The sequence below is a fragment of the Pundamilia nyererei genome, unplaced genomic scaffold (genome assembly GCF_000239375.1).
Source record: "Pundamilia nyererei isolate P.nyererei 1_Seehausen unplaced genomic scaffold, PunNye1.0 scaffold00002, whole genome shotgun sequence".
Taxonomy (NCBI): domain Eukaryota; kingdom Metazoa; phylum Chordata; class Actinopteri; order Cichliformes; family Cichlidae; genus Pundamilia; species Pundamilia nyererei.
In genome coordinates this window covers 9,782,864-9,800,288 of record NW_005187403.1, presented here as the reverse complement: position 1 = coordinate 9,800,288, position 17,425 = coordinate 9,782,864, and the positions used below count along the sequence as shown (strand labels likewise).

Here is a 17,425-nt window from a genome sequence, read left to right as displayed (position 1 = left end):
CAAGCTTTATGCTTTGTGATCTGTTAATGTGATAACAAAAAATAAGGGAAAGGCTGTCAGAAGGAGAGTGTGTGTTCTGTACCAGATCAGTGTGGGGGAATCACCATGTAGGTTTTAGGGCGGCCTGAGAGAACCACAGAAGCACTGCTATGATTAGGATGAGGATTACGAGTTCTCGCTTTCTAATATGATTACAGTTATATTAAAAGAAAAGTAACATGAAGGTAAAAACAGGGTGCAAAAATCTTGGTTTTCACTCGGTAACTAAAGCAGGTGTGAACCAGCATTGTACATGTATACAAAGTACAAGAAATGTTGCTGTTTCTTAAGTAGAATTAAGTAGAATAAAGCTAAACTAATAAAAGAGTAATGAAACTGATTCCTTTCTTCCAGAATTTGAAGTTTGAATTCTCCCAGCACAACAAGCCATATCTGTTTGGCTGCTGTAGTAAGACAAAAGAGATGGTTTTATGTTAGTAAAACAGCACACTAAGAGTTGATTTCAATACATATCTTAAGACCTTTAGTTGAATAAACTTGAAAAGGCTACCCAGCTTTTTAAAATTATTCATTTATTTATTATTTTTTACAGTTTTGTTTTCTATAGAACAATCAGAGCTCACTCTCAGTATTTTCACAGTAACTGTATATTGGATCTAATCATTTCTGAGTCCTAACTGCTTTGTTTTTGTAGTTTTGTAGTTTTTAGTTTGGACTACTTGTACTTTTTCATTTTTAGAGTTTTATTCCCCTAAGACAAGAAGATTAAAACGATAACAATAGATAATAGGACATGGAGTAAAATCAAACCGAATATTTAAAAACCTTTTAAACTTGTTATCGAAAATATAATAGGTCTTTATCATCATTGTTCATGAAAACAATGAAAATACAAAAACATGCAATAGCGTGAACATGACAAAAGGTAAGTGTATACAAAGTGAGGTAGTGTATACAGAATAACAGTGACATGTTTTTAAAAATTGCACTTCCTGCTCTTTGGGTAAAGATTTATTACTCCACCGCTGTAAGGAGGGGAGGAGGGGCAGTGCTTTTTACTGCCAGTGAAAAAAGATGTTTTATAATCTTTTGGTTTTGGACTTGATTGATCTGACTTTCTTCCCAGAACGTCGGGGTTAAGAATAGGTGATGTTTAGAGTGGGTGTGGTCCAATGTGATACAGCTGGCTGTCTTTTGGTTTTGGCCAGGGAGGGTAGAGAGTCATCCCGATGATGTGATCTGCTGCCTTCACCACCAGTTGTAGGTCCTTTCTGTTCTCTCCTGTTCAGCTGGTGAACCACACCGCACAGCATGAGGTCATAAGGCTTACTATTGTTGACCTGTGGAAGTTGGCCAGCAGGTGGTAAGGGGGGGCGAACATGCTTTAACTTCCTCTAGAAGTAAAACCTCTGTTTGGCTGTCCCCACCTGATGGGAGATACATGTGGTCCAGGTGAGGTCAGCTGACATGTGAATACCAACAATCTACGTCCTCACTGTGTATGCAGAGTGCTGAGTGTGTTTCCTGAAGGCCTCTATCGTTTCCTTGGTTTTTGTTGGCACCGTTGTTTCCTCTCAGTAGGCAGTTTCGTCATTGGCTGATATCAGGCCTACTATGGAGGAGATTTTACGATGGAGTTTGTGTCAATTATTTTTCATGTTGTAACAATGGACTGAATAATGGACTTGCTCATGAAGTCATCCACTGATTTGTGGACCATAGTTTTGAAGTTTAGCATCATTGACATTCATTTGCCAGCTTTGTTGTGTATTTTTTGCAATCAATTCGATCAATGTTCAGAAAAGCGCTAACTGAGGTCATAATTTACGAGGGAAGCAGGATTGTTTTCTGGACAACCAGATCTCTTTTTGAAGCCAGAGCATTTGTGGATTTCTGACTGTTAGAACTAATATAGGTCCTTCCATCTTTTACACTCCTTTATTGACAAGTTTTGGTAAAAACTTTGAAATCATTCTTTCATTTTAACAAGCTGTTAAGTCAGAAATATTTGTGACACATTTTTTGACAGGGATGAACTGAAATAGGACATATTAACTAGTTTTATTAATTGCAGCATTACATTGGAAATGCATTGTCACAGGATTTGACTGAATCTAGTAGCACTTCTGAGCTGTTCTTCTCTGTAGACACTGCTCCTCCTCTGGTCCAGTTCTGACCTCCATCCTGCACCCAAACAATCAGTGATCAGCAGGGTGGGGATTCAATTGAGTTTGCGTGTCTGTGTGTTCTTCATGAGAGGACACACACACACACACACAAATCTCCACCCTGAACCCTGTCATTGTTATTTTGCTTCAGCAGCGTCACTCAGGAAAGAGGCGCCGGGGGATTGTGTTTGTTTCAGTGAGGGTGTGTTTTATGCATTTGTGTGTGCGTGTAAGGACACAGTACACGTTCAGTAAAGGGGCTTTCCTGTGTTCCTGCCACCCCAATACTAGGCAGAGGAGCGTGGGAAACAATGAGAGAGTAAAAAACACATGTAAAGCCAAAATTACACTGTGTCAGTCTAAATATTGTTATTACACTTAACAAGCTAACAAGACTAACGCTCACCATGATGTGAAACCTTCTGACTCTTGAACCAAAATTCTTTATCTTTTACTTTCTTGGTACCAGGTAATCTCATCTTTTTCTTCAGTCGATTAACGAGAAAACTTGAGTGATTGTAAAGAACTGCAAGTATTATACCTCAGACAGCATTGTATCATGGTTTTCTTGATCCACTTCCATTTCAAATGATAACTTTTTGGAAATTAAGTACAAGTTTAAAAAAATTCTATCTTTTAAGAAATCTTTAAATTGTTACAGGATGTCTCCATTGGTATTATTCTCTAATTTAAACTTAAACCTTACTCATATTATTAGCTTTTTACAATCCTGTGCAGTATGACAGCACTCTGCTTTTTGACATCAGAAATATATCCAACAGTGACCTCTGCTGATGCTTCTGCACATCACACGGGCTTTGGTTATACACTGTAGTGGTTCATTATAATGTGGAGAAAAATTAGAGCCAAAAACAGAACAAAACACACACAAAAAAGCAGCAGGAAGAGTTTTGGGCCTCCGTTGTTGTTTCCTACTGTCACTATTCAGAATCTGGATTCACACATGGCCTTGTAAGTATAGAAAACATGTGTCAATTTGTGCTTCAGAGAAGAGATAAAGTTTTGAATACTGTTTCTCAGTGTTGTTGGACTGAAAAATGACACTTCCTCACAGAAGCTGTTGCATCACAATGACACCATAAAACACCATACAGTCTTCTCAGGTTGGCAAATACGGCCTTCACACAGATGATAAGACGTTTTTCTGCTACAGAGCATTTAGGAAGGTTGTAGGTTATGGACCTGGCATTTTGTATTTCTTAGACTGCACATAAGCAGGGGTTTCTTCCTGTGTATATTTGACCGTAGCTGACTCATCATTTTTGGTTGTCACGTCCTGGTGAGATTTAGTTCAGAACCACTTGATTAGGTTTGGGGAAAGACTATGGCTTGGGGCATAACAGATGCAGATCACATGCTGAAACCTTCTCCTGTATGTCCTTTGTTACATCTTCTGCTTGAATAGTGGTTTGCCTGAAAAAAAGCCAAAAATGACTAGAGATTTTAAAGCCACAAGGGGTCGCCTAAACAAACATTGGCTTTAACCTCCTCAAGCAATCGCCCTACGGTATTTTGCAGTTTTTCTGGTTAGGGTGGGCTCCTTTAAATGTATTTAAAGGTAATCTGAGCTACTAAACTTAAATGGGGGTTAAAACTGAAAAGATGATCATAAAGAGGAGGAAAATCCCCGTTTAAACAGCATTTTGATTGTAAATTCTTTCAACGGAAAGTGAAGAGAGGTTGCTACTTCGGCTTCTTGCTCACTTCTTCTCAGCTGACAGCTGTCTCATTTGGTTTTGTTAAACAGAGTAACAGAAATCATCAGACACAAACCCACATAGTCCCAAAGTGTGATTTGACCATCCAAAAAGCAATTATGATGGAACATTCTGGCAACTCTAACACTGCTGCAGCCAGAGGGGATTGGGCTTCAACCAGCGCATTAAACACTTCTTTCCTCTTTCTTGCTCTTGTTTGTAAGTTTATGAATAGACACGGGGGAGTATTAAATATGCTGGTTGGGTTAAACTTAAATCAGTGTTTGTGACAGTGCAGTTACAAACTGTTATGTATTAATCTTCTTTCTGTCGAAGTTAGAACATTTCCTCTGAAAGGTTGGGTTCTTTTTCTTTTTTTAATCCAAGCAATTTCCCACTAATTTCCAATGGGTCATGCTCAATTAATAAAAAAAAGTGCGCCAGTGAACATCAGAGACATTTGAATAAAAGTGTTATTTGGTCATTCTCAACAACAATCAAATGAAAATCATATCAAATAAAATCACACACACATTCCAGTAAGTGAAGCTCATTTTTAATGTCTTAATAAACAATTAATATCTTTTAATAATTTGACTTTATTACCTTATTTGGCTTCGTAAGACAGACAGAGATAGATCTGTGGATGGATAGATTTGTTGATCTGTGTGTCTGCTTATGCGAAACAAAACACAACATTAAACCACGATGTATGAATTCTGGGGGTCTGAGTTCGACTGCGTGCGTTCACTCGATTACAACCATTTATCTTGACTCCAGACACACAGGCCTGTCTCACAGAGGGCTTTCTCAGTGAAATATGGGAGGATGTCTATGAAGCTGACGTACAGTAAAAGCTTTCCATCAATAAAAAGCATTTCGTCAGTATCGTAATCGGAAATCAGGAATGCTGCTTTGTGTACAAGAAGGACACGAGCGAGCAAAAAAGAGCGCACTAGAGTTGGCTTGGCAAAAAAAAAGTCTTGTTAACATCATCGTCTTCCTTAATTTGTCTTGCAGATTACGCTGAAGAACTGAGATTCTACCTTATTCACATGACGGAGGTAAGAGAAAGTGTGTTTATGTGCGTGTTTGAAAAAGAAAAATTAGCAAAGACGCAGAGCGCCAAGGAGGGTTTAACTAGAGCGGCCCATTTGGTCTGTGAGCCAGAAGGGGCAATTGGCTCCGCTGGAAATCACATTTCAGGCAAGAAGGATTAGCAGATAACTTTAATGAAAGAGTCTTTTCTCCCTGTGTTTTCCTTAGTTCTGACTCCATCACAGACCTAACTCCTTCACAAGTGATTTTTCACATATGTTCCCTTACTGGAAACACTGAAATTGTTTACTTAGATGAAAATCTGCCAAATCATATATGCGAAGCTACCCCTGTGGTGACCCCTCATGAATAAGTTAGCAGTAGAAAATAGCTTTTTATTGAGATATTAAGAAATAAACATAATCGTCATCGAACACGTTAATGCGTCAAACGTGATGCGTCTCTCTGTTTACATCGTGATTTGTTTTGTTGCTTCGTGTGAGTGCGCTTATAAAGAAAAATAATAATAACTTCATGCATCTGCTGTGAGACCTCTCAGGCTGGCATTTTGAGATAAAAGGAAAGGTGCCATTATCATTGAAATGAAAATGGCTCTTTAAAGGCTAAATGTTTTCCAGTGTTTAAAAAACAAACAAAACATGGCCATAACAAAATCCCAGAGGTCTGAAATGAGCTCATATATATTTATAATGTAAATCACATTCATGAATACCTGTGTGAGATTTCATTTAGTGAATCACAATCAGTTTTTTTCTCTTACTGAGCTTAAAATTAGAACTTTTTAATCAGTGCTGCTAATTAACAGCAATAATTAGTCAAATTTTCAGTTTTATTATACATGACCTTACCATCAGAATCAAAATCAGAAGACGTTTTTATCCCCAAGGGGCAATAAGAACAATAAGTAGCCAGTCATTTGCTTTCCTCTTCTTGAGCTGCCCCTCCCGCTCGTACTTCTTGCTAACTTGATTGCTTTTTTTTTTTAACGCTGCAAGGTGCACGGAAAGGAAATGAAAAAGCAGGTTTCATTATGCTTTTAATGTTGCCATACATTATATTTTCATCACCTTTTACAAATTGCTATCATCCGCCGTTTCACCTCCTCCCCTTCCACAACGTGCACACATCTCTTATGCTGTTGTTTGCATTCAACTGTAAGAAGCCCTTAAGCGTAATAATATGATGCAGCTCCATTACTATGCAAATGTTTCGAAGACTTATATAAAAACATGTTCAGCGTTGGAAACCTTACTGCAGATTAATCCTGATTTTTCAGCAAGTCATCTGGCAGAGCATAAAAGTATGCCTCAAAATGCTTAAGCTATTAACATTAGCATGCTGAAGCGTTACTCATAGAGATTTATGGAGGTGTCGCTCGATAGCACAACAGCAAAGGTTAGGTTTGTGCTTTGAAACCATTTTATCATTAAAAAAAATGTATTTTGTTTCCCGAGCAGGAACATGCATTGCAAAGTTGAATGATTAATGTTCAACAAACAACAGCCAAAAGGTGTGTCACTGTTTGCTATTTATCAACAGAAGCGGTGATCAGCAGTAGTTAAAATGAGCGTTCAACTTAAACATTTATTTTCGGCATTGTTTAGAAATCAATAATGAGAGAAAAAGAAAACTTTAAAAGTGCATTTCTGTTTTATTTAATAAGAAACTACTTCCAAAAGGAAACCACACCCTAGTGGAGTTGTTTGTTAGATGTCAAATACAGGATACTGTAAGAAATATCTCACAATTACCAGGTCAGCAGTCAGGAACACAGACATGTCTGTACACATTCCTGTATGCTGTATGGTTACTGAAGATTAAAAGAAAGCCATCATCAAAAATGTAGACAGGCCACCAAGTATTTGTGGCCTGTCCTCTACTATTGTAGATGGTGTTTTTTTAAGCCTGCTGCTTCTTGTTTTGTCCTCCATTTGTCCAGTTTCCTCATCCCAAGTGCTTTGGGGATGTCTTTGTTAGTGTAAAATACTATTGTGTGTTACCTTTCAGGTGTAAAAAGGGGGAGCAGTTGGGATGGACACCCAACTTTGTGAATAAAACAACTTGAAAATGACACGATGTAGGATTTTCAAATTCATGCCATTGGTGCATCTACCAAAAAAATCTCAGACCAGCTGAAATCTTGATCTCACGATCAAGGTCAAGTTTTCTGAAAATCTTGTGAACATGATAACGTGAAAGAGACGTGATCTATGATTTTGCAATTGATATAATAAATGCACCTGTTAAGAATTTCACATAAGTTCCAGTCTCAGTGACCTCAACCTCAAGGTCAGAGGTCAAGTTTTTGGAAAATCTTGTGAATGGGATGACTCAAGACGGGAGTCACCTAGGATGTTCAAACTTATTTCATAGGTGAATTTACTGGGAGACTGAGGTGAGCACTAGTGGCTTTATGCTATTTGAATATATGAGATGTACAACTAGTGTCCCATAAAGATAAAACAAAGTTACTGTTTTGGAAGCTACTTTTAGTTAAGCAAGGAAACACATAGGAGGTATTAGGTATTATTGTCTTTACCTTACAATATAAATCACCTTGAGGCAACTGTTGTTGTCATTTGGCATTATATAAATGCACATGATAATTTTTAAGACCCCTTTCTTACACTACAGACTGAAGTTGTCAGAAGTGGTTTAGAATATAAACTGAAAACATGAACCAGTTTCCTTTTTCACAATCCAGTCAGACGTCTGCCGTTCGTTTTAGCTGACAGTGTCTGCTCATCTGGTTAATCTTTTCACTGAGCAACAGTATTGCATAACCCCCATCTTCTTTTTGTGAGCTGTGCACACACACAGACACACACACCTCGTCACACTGTTTTTGCTTTGAAATGTGCTGCGTAACCTCATTAGCAGCTTATGAATCTTTAAAAGGGTCTTTTTTTGTTTCTGACATTCCAGACATAATGAGAAGGGCCAAAAATCTGCCCCACTGGTTGGAAAAGAAAAAGGAAAAGGCTCCCATATTATTCACTCTGTCCAATTAGACAACACACATAAATAGAAACTCTTACATAAAGCAGAATGGAAAAGAAAGAGACAGAGTTTGAATAAGTTAATGGCAGGTTTTGGGTGCAGTACAAAACATTAAAAAACATGTTTTAGTGATTATATATCAGCTGTAAATAGCTCTTATTGTCATTTGTCAGTGTTGTGCTGCTGATATATCTGTATATCTGCAGGGCTCTTGTTACATATATACAGCTTGTCAGCTAAGACAGCTGCAACAATCCTCCCAAATCTAATGCAGCATATATGGCAGGTATCATACAAGAAGCCAGTGAGTTGTTGTTTCCAGACAAGATTTTCTTGGCTTAGCTTCCTGTTTATCCGACACATCCATCACAATTCACCTTTACGTTAAAACAAACTGGCTAATACAGTGTAGGTCCTCACTGTGCTGCCAGAAAGCTGTAGCTTATACAGTCATGGACTCCATACGATCTTTGAAGGTATTCTCTGGTATCAGGCATGGAGATGTAGGCAGAAAAGCTTAATTCCTGCAACTTGTTAGGTGGGGGTGGTCATGTGGGGAATTTGAAGCCAAGCCAACACCTTGAACTCGTCATCTCTGTAAAAAAAAAAAGAAAGAAATTTATACAGTTCCCTAAGCTTCCTGATATTGCTTAAAGGGAGCATTTATCCGGGAAAATGTATCAGTCCAAGAACAGAGCCTCTGTGATGATCCTTTTAGGCATGCTGACTTGTTCTGTGTCTGTAAAAGTTGTGATGAGGGATGACAAATGCAGCAGTGAGACCTTGGATGACAGTAATGGAGACAAGTCGACAGTCCGAGACTATGACAGGATCGGTGGAGACTTCACCAGCGCTGTTTCTGTGCAATTCTGGCCATTAAACAAAACCCTTCCTATAAATTTGGACGTGTTAGAAATAAATGATGAAACCCAGGTGTTGTAGCTAATTGTATGTGAATATATAATTACAATTTGGATGCATATTAGCTGGATTAAATGCAGTAACCTAGCTTGATATTAAGGACAGGTTGATTAGAAAAAAATAGAAGTGCTCATTTAAAACAGCTGTATTGTATTAAAAAAAAGGGCTTTTTATACACGACTTACTCTAAGATGTGAAATTTATCAGAGTGAAATGAGTGGAATTCCACTGCTTTCCCAGCATTCACAGTGTCGAGATGATCTTCCCTGATTCTTTGTTTCTTTATTAGAGGCATCTGTACTGAGTGTCTTATGCAGAGAGGCCGTAGTGTTATCAACACAACAGTTGGCTCGTGTGTGTATGTGGGAGTAAAGTTATCTGCCCTCCATTGTGTGTTAACACATGGTAGTAAACAAAGAGCAGCTGCACATTTATATTTAAGTGACGAATCTTAATCAGAGTCTTGATTAGTCTCAACTGAGTGGTTACGTTCCCTTTAATAGGGTGCATTGGTTTGTAAAGTGAAAAGTAAAAGACACAGATAAAAGCACAGATAGGGAAAAGATATTAAAGGAGTAGTAATAGGGGATCGTACCTCCTGACCACCAGAGGGCAACGATGTGTTGAGTAGCAACAGTTAGCACAATAGAGAATGTAGCAGAATGCCTAATTGAATTGCACTGACATGTTAAAGCGACCCTGTTCATTGATGTACCGTCATTACCTTTGGCTTGATATACATTGTGCACAAATATTAGTAATTCAGTTATTGGACTAAAAGAAGAAAAGAAACCTGCATTTGTACGCATCCACAAAAAATGAAGACTCCTTTAGCATTTCTTAACTGGCGCCCTTATTGGGTTTAATCAAAAATATTAATGTCAATGCAAATACAGCGTCAGATCTGATTTTATTTACCATTTTCTGACACGTCACGCTTAATTTTTATTTTTAAGTAAGATTTAATAAGGTTTATTTTTACTATGATTCTCTTCTGGACCTCCTTAAGAGAAACAGCAGAGACTTTCGTTCTGCAGATGTGAGAAAAGCTCCCGTTTCTCATGAAATTGTAAACAGTTATAAAATCCTCTCTCTTAATCTGTCTGCCTGTGACACTGTTACAGTCCTCTTCCTTCCTTTTGTCTACTCCTGCCCTTCTCCTCCGTAACTGGAGGTCATCCTATTTTAGATCTCGCTCAAAACAGGACTGATCTAACCCAGATTTATACGTGAAAAAAAGTGTGTGTGTGTGTGTGTGTGTGTGTGTAGAGGGACAGGAGGGTGCAACTGGAAATTCAAGTGTGAGTGTGCGTCTGTAAGTGTGTCAGTGACGCAGGAGAGGAGAGAAAGTAAGGAAGAGTTGAGTAGGTAAATGAAAAGAAAAAAAGACAGACAGAGAAAGGAGAGACAGTTGAATGAGATTATTTACCGGTGGGCTAAAATCGTAGACTGATCATGGGCAACCTGGCTGACCGAGTTGGGCCTAAGAAAAGGTTCGTCAGGGAGGCGAGCTCTCTTCAGCAGCACCTGCTATCTGACAGTGGAGATGTAAGTGTCGAGAGCACTCTTAAAAACAGAGACTTCTGCTGCTAACTGACTTCTGTGTCAGGACAGCAAGAGCCGAACTCAAAGTGGCATTTTCTAGAGTGATAGATAATAGAGGAAAATTATTCTAACTGTTAAAAAAAAAGATTTTCTGGTTGTTTTTTCCTCATGGAAGTTAATTTATCATAGTCTGAACATGAATATAAACATTCATTTGGAAAAAAGTTACCTGCATGTGTGTAAATTTAGAGGTTACCTGTGAGTATTTAATGGAATGTAATAATCTGGTGCTTTATGGCGTACCAAAACTTCCTGTCTGAGTATAGCTCTTCTAATAGTTGCTAAAGTGTGTGGATTATTCAAGAAATGAAAGATGAGAATTTCATTAAGTGAAGTGCATGGTCTCTCATTTACCACCGTTTCCAAGAAATTGCCATTAGTGTCTGACTGCAGCGCAGTGGAGCACCAAAAAACAATAAAATTATAAATAACATCTTCTCAAAGCCCTGGCTTAAAATAGTGCTTACCTCTAACATACAGTAGAGAAATCCTGTTAATAAGTATCTTCCAGTTGTTGGTTTAGAAATAATTGCCTTTTGTACATCGGTAGTTATTCTGTGGCATCTCCACAGAGTAAGTAGGTCTGTGGAGATGCCACAGAATAACGAAGAAGAGATCAGATAAGCGGAGACTCTGCCAAACTAGGTGAAATCACAGTGTGATTTCGAGGCTGGAGAACAGCAAGGGAGCGCTGTGGTCAGGCTAACATAGGACAGTGTTTTGAACTCAGATGAAATTTATGCAAACTGCCTGTAGAATAAATGTAAAGTGTTCTCATTTTATTACGCACAGGGCGATGCAGTGTGTGGTTTTTTCATAGAGTAAATAAAAGTTGAAGACTCACTGTTTGAGTCCAAGATTAAGAAGATGTCTCAGAGGTGCTTCTGTGTTTTTGCAGTATGCCTTTTTCTGAGGTTCCACACACATCCGAATTTCCCTTTGCTTTAAGTTGCATCATTGGCTGCATGATACACTGGCTGTCACTTGCAGTCTGAAGGCAGGGCACGACTGATACGCAACCAGGGGCTCTTGTCAGGAAAATGCCTACTTTATGATGGCTATCCATTACAGGGCAAGGTTGGGTCCAGTCTCTCAGGGGTCTAATTGAACTGAGATGTACCCTCTTCCCTCAAGCTGAGTCACAACTTAAAGTGTGCTTGGCTTTTTGTCTGATTTGATATGCCAGCGCAGATTGGGCTGTGCATACATCTAAATTTAATCACTTAAAGACGTCCATCTTAATAAAATGATTGCACTGAGATCTATGACAAAGACAAAGTACTCTCTTGAGCTGCACTAAACTGTGGTTTATCTCCCTATTTCATCAGGTGTAGAGCAAATCGTCTTCAGCATCTAAATTATTCATAAACCTTTAAGGGTGAAGAATCATGAAATAATTTCCAAATCAATAATATATGTTTCCCCTGTATGACATACTTAGAGTAATTAACAACAACAGGCTTTCACAACAACTTGCAGACACTTTGCTATCGACTGGAAAAGTTTATTAAAAAAGGCATCTTTGTCTATGGACAATTATGCTTATGCAATAAAAGCACAGCACACAGTCATATGAAAAGAGCAAATAAGTTAAATTATCAATGAACTCCCTCACTGGATAGTGATGGAAAGAATGCAAAACTTCTGCTAAAAAAAGGCACAAACTGAGAGAAAAAACTTTTGAAACAGTACTTGACATCTGTGGGTCCTGTCATGTGCTTACCATCTTCCCTGGTGGCTTTAGGAAGGGCCTCGGGCCAAGAACTCCAATTTACATGCTCTATTCGTAGCAGCTCTGCCGATGCAACACACAGAAGAGCCCTGAGCTCAAAAGCAGACAAACAAATGAGAAATAGATTAAAGAGTGTGGGAAAAACACGGAGTCATGAGGAAATGACATCCTGCACATTTCATGTGGAACTTGATTTGTGAATTTCTTTGTGCAATTTATTGACAGTTAATCACACCATTACCTGCTAGCCCGTGAAAGAGAGAGATGAGAGATGCAACGAACCTGGTTTTCATCTTGAAAAACACACATTGGCTCAATGGATTTAACTGGGAAGACTATAAATATTTTTTTCAGAATAGTGCCATCATGAGACAGTGATACGTGAAACCGAGACTTGACTATTTTTCCTGACCTTTTCATTGCATGAGATACTATCTGCTGCTTCATACTAAAAATAGTGCATTGCTGTAGAGAAAGAAGAAGAATGCAGTCATTAATTTCCCCATTTCCCATTTAGGAAACTCAATGAAGAGGCAAAAAAACCAAACAAACCCAAAACCCTTTCTGACACTACACAGGTCATTTTTTCTGCACCATTCTCTTGCACATTTATAATGTGATAAGTGAAAACTGGTTAAATTAGTGACTCTTGCATGTATATGTGCTTTGGTATAAATATGATGCTAACTTGATGATATTAAATTCATAGGTCAGGGTAGTGATTATAAAGAGTCACAAGATCACCAAAGTCATTTCATTCTTGGATTCATTCTCTGATGAACCAACGTCTGTACAAAATTATGTGTCAATCAGTGCGGTAGATGTTGAGATATTTCCACCTGGTAGCAAAATAATCAAGTTACTATCCCAAGAGCCATGCTCCTTCCACATCCAGTGACATTAGTGAGGGCATTCTGAACCAAGAGTCAGCTAGCTGCTTAAGTATCATTAGCTCGTGTTCACATGTCACCTATGCTGTATCTATAAATGCATTAAATACTAAGATTGCAAAGCCTCAGTGGTCCACAAGCGAGATCCCTTAGCCCAGAGTAATTGAGAGTAATGCCAGGAAAGACATAAAGCCAGCCAGAAAGGATTTAAGGACAGTGACGTAACTCACTGTAACTCACTCATTTGTGACACAGTGAGTCACATGTTCAGCACAAGTGCGTTGGACATGACTAATACGGTATGACGCTGCTCGTGTGATGATGTACAAAGATTTACCCTGGAAAAAAAAAACTGGCTTGATGTCACACTTGATATATCCGGAACAATTCCTCTATTATGGCTGTTACAGATGAACTGAAAATACATAACAGCATTTATGCTTTTATTATCATTATTCTGCTACAGCAAGTGCCGTTGGTGGCATTATGTGTTTATCTGCCTTGTAGAGAGCTTTGCCTTACTGAAGAAATATGTACTGATTTTAATGATTTTAATGGAGGTAAGTGCGTGGAGAATGTTATAAATCTCCATGAGCACACATCTTAAGTCACACCGTGTTTCCATATGGCCTAAATAGCCTCGGAATTTCCCATTTTTGTGTCATATTTTGGGATTTAGAAAATGCTTACTTACCAGTTAATGTTAGTTGATGGATGATGATATTGCAGTGAGTGTCTATATGAGAAAGTCTGATGAGCAGATGCTCAGGCCTCAGACTACTGAGAAAGCAGTAGGTTTTAATAGGTTTCAGACTTTTTATTGTGTACTTGAGGGGACATCCTTTATATGATCAGTTCATACACGCCTCTCTGGCTCTAAACACGGCAACCCCATCCAACTGCTGTTCAGATCTTTTGTTTGGGCAGCAAATCAAACGATAGTTGGCTTACAGTTATGGGTCTTGGGCTTTGGCATGCCAATACGCAGACCAGCGCCGCAAACATTTTAATACGTCGTTAACAATAAAGGAGGATCCATGTTGATTTTTACCAGTGATTTTTACAAGCTGCAGCAATATTTGACGCTCAGTGATAACAGTCCTCTGGAGAAAGTTCCCTTTCTTCTATAAGTATATTTAAAGGAAAAATGACACTCTTTTGAGGATACTAATCTTCAGATTTTTAGATCGAGGACACAAATGGTTTGAGACAGATGGTGTAAAAGGAGGCCATCTATTTCCACTGTGAACAACTATGTGCCACCTGTAACGTCATCTTGAGACCCATTCCCAGGCATTTCAAGCCCTGCTCACACCTCCGTGTGACCTTAATAACAAATAGGTTGGCATGGCGGAGCAGTATCTTACAAAGCATTCACACCTTGGTTCGTGTGACCCTTACTCAATCAGGCAGATTTAATTATCATGCACTTTGTTGCTTCTTACCCTCTTACTTACTATGGAAAGTACAGGGTTTCAGTCCTTTGAAAACTTTATCTTTCACATGACTGTTCAGGACAATAAAGGTTCAGCTTTCATAACTCTGCTCAAAAGGAAGCCATGCTGTCCTTAGGTGATAAAAAACAACTGGGAAGCACAAGGAAAACCTGCCTGCTACCTTTACTGACTACTGCCTCTAGCATTTTTATTTTTCAGAATCACTATATTACTATCGCTCGTCTCATCCAAGTTATAGAATGACAACAAAATAATATTGTTGCCAAAATGTCAAACTGTGCCTTCGAGCTCTCGTATTTAGTCTGTGATCGTTAACACAAGGCAGCAGAATCATCATTAGCAGGTGATGTGAAAAACAGAAAGAAGGAAAAAAAACATGGGCATTAGCTGTCATTGAAACCATGCTAACCTGTGCCAAAGCAGTTTAGGTGAGCTGTGTTGACAGCGGTCCAGTGCACTGAAAACTCATCTGCCAGATGGCTCAGGGGGAGGGCTTCAACCAGGGAGCACTTTAATCAATCTGATTAAGGGGAAATGCTGCCTGTATTTTTAGCCACTCCATGGCAGGCCAGTAACCATTCATTGAATTTTGTTTCATTAGCTCTTATGTTTATCTCTTGGAAGGGTGGATTTATAAACAGGGTGAACTAATGCAGAGACCCAAGTAAAGGGAATTTACTTATTTTAGCAAATAATTCTATGATCATCATAGATGGTAACTCAATTAATGCTAATTATTACAATAAGGGGTTCAGTTGGCTTAGCATTGAGTGGCTTGTGCTTTCTAACATTGCAGCCTGGGCCACTGATGAATCCTGTTTAAAAAACAAAATGACCATAAAAAGCTGCTTCCATATAGTCAGCGTGACTTTAAGGTCTTGAAGTTGAAAACGGTCCCGATTTTGAAGCTAATTTGTTTAGCTGTGCCTTAAATTAGTTCTTTGCATCCCCAAAAGACATGTAGGCCTAGTGTATGCACTGGAAAAGTGAAATGGCACTTGAATGTGTTTAAAAGATTGCCCTGCCGAATAGATTGTGGTGGCAACAGTACAGAAACCCCCTGTAGGGTCCTGACGATTCCTGCCCAAAACATGCAATCTGTGAACTGTCAACAGTTTACTGGCGTGACGGATCGTTTCAGCTGACGTAATGCAATGATGCACAAGTCACTGTCAGGGAAAGTAGACCCAGATAGATGTAATAATACACAGTTTAACAGTACAGCTCATATATCTGTAATAATGGCACACCAAATATAAGCAGGAAAAATGGAAATGGATTGCAGAAATTGTTAGCTGGAGACAAACAAATCATCATTAGTAGTCGCCCAACAGAGCATGGTGCATTTTTAAGATGGGAAAGAAAATGCACTTCCCTACATGCTCTATTCCTCGCAGTAAGAGTGACTTCATGTTATGGCCAAAACAAAATGTGCATGGTGTCAATAAGTGGCTTGCAGTGTAATATGTACACAACTAAAACTGTGTAAACATACACACTTCCTCTCTTTGACAGATTACGGATGTAAGCCTTCCTGCAGCTCTGAGATGTGTGCATCGCAATGACTCACTGTCCCAGCTGGAAGCCTTTTTGTTCTTTTTTTTGAACCATTATGTCTTCTAAATATGTCCCTACAGTAAGATTATATTTATAAAATGAATTCAGACTGGTGCTACATACAGAGTGTAAAGCTGTGGTTGATGTGTGCGGATGCAGTTGCATGTCTGCCTCTGGGACAGCACCTGTCGTAAATAAGCCATATCCTAAATGTTTGCTTTTCAGGAAGCAGAGAATGCGGGATTATTTCCAGCTTGAATGCCGTACATGCTTCTCTTCAGAGAGGTTGTTGAACAGCATTTTCTGACCTTTCCTGGGATGAGGAAGATCATGCAATGCTTTGCACGAGAGCTCAACCTTAGACCTTAAATAGAAATGTCAGGTTTTTTTTCACTGGGAGCTGTATTAGTTTGCCCAGAGGCTAGTTGTTTACATTTAACTCATTGTATGTCTGTCCCTCTGTGTGTGTGTCCATGCATGCTTGTGTTCCTAGCCTTGTGGCTCTTGTTGCAGCCTCATAGACTCAGATTCAGTCCAAATGATGGATATCAAAGAACATTAACATTGATTTCTGTCTGCTCTGAATAAGCCCCTATTTCATCATGCTGTGGTGCAACTGAAAAACGTCAGGCCCAATATCATAAATTCTTTTGCTATCCCACCTACCTATTTTTTCTCTTACTGCGACTTATGTTTTTTTATTTTACTTTATGTTTTTTAAATGAAAACTTAATATTAGATGCTCAATTTCTCAAACAATCAGACCATTTAAAAACACAGCAGTAGGCATTGTTGTTTGTGCTTAAAATATTCAGGCTAATGTTACATGGTTTAGCAAAAAAACAAACAAGAAAAGAAATCGTGGTTAAGTGGTGAGTTAAAAGGACTGGAATGAAAATGAGTGAAAAAGCAGACAATGTCCAAAGAAAATCTTTGAAATACCGTCATAAAGTCTGGAGAACTTTTTCTTAAGACCACTTTAAAAAATTGCACGCAAAAGATATTTAGCCAACCACCCTTAAGACTGAAGGGGTTATAAGCAGGAGTAGAGACTACCAGTGGCCTCCCTTGACAGCGACACCATAAGTACCATTTAACTGCCATTAGTAATGCCAAAAATGAGAAAACTTTAACCACATCAAACACTTTTCACCACTGGACCCTTCAGCAGCACTATCCTCATCTTTAGCAGAACTCTGAGTAACATTCAAACAGTTCAAATGACAGAAACACAGTAGAGGATGCAAAAAAACAACAACCATGCAACCAGTAGAGAAGCAAATAAGCTAGCATCTTCATTCACCACTGACCAGGGCAG

The 17,425-nt window shown here is 38.7% G+C and overlaps 1 protein-coding gene across 8 annotated transcripts in view; it reads left to right on the top strand.

The window, feature by feature from the left end:
* rgs3a (regulator of G protein signaling 3a) overlaps positions 1-17,425 on the top strand; it is a 122,848-nt gene that overhangs the window by 40,608 nt on the left and 64,815 nt on the right. For 6 of the 8 annotated variants that reach the window (XM_005720448.2, XM_013909750.1, XM_005720447.1 and 3 more), the window contains one exon: positions 4,907-4,950. In XM_005720448.2, coding sequence (XP_005720505.1) covers positions 4,907-4,950 — 44 coding nt within the window. Of the gene's footprint in view, positions 1-4,906; positions 4,951-10,326; positions 10,415-16,156; positions 16,187-17,425 lie in introns of those variants that run through there. The other 2 variants (XM_005720455.1, XM_005720452.1) reach the window with 2 other exon arrangements.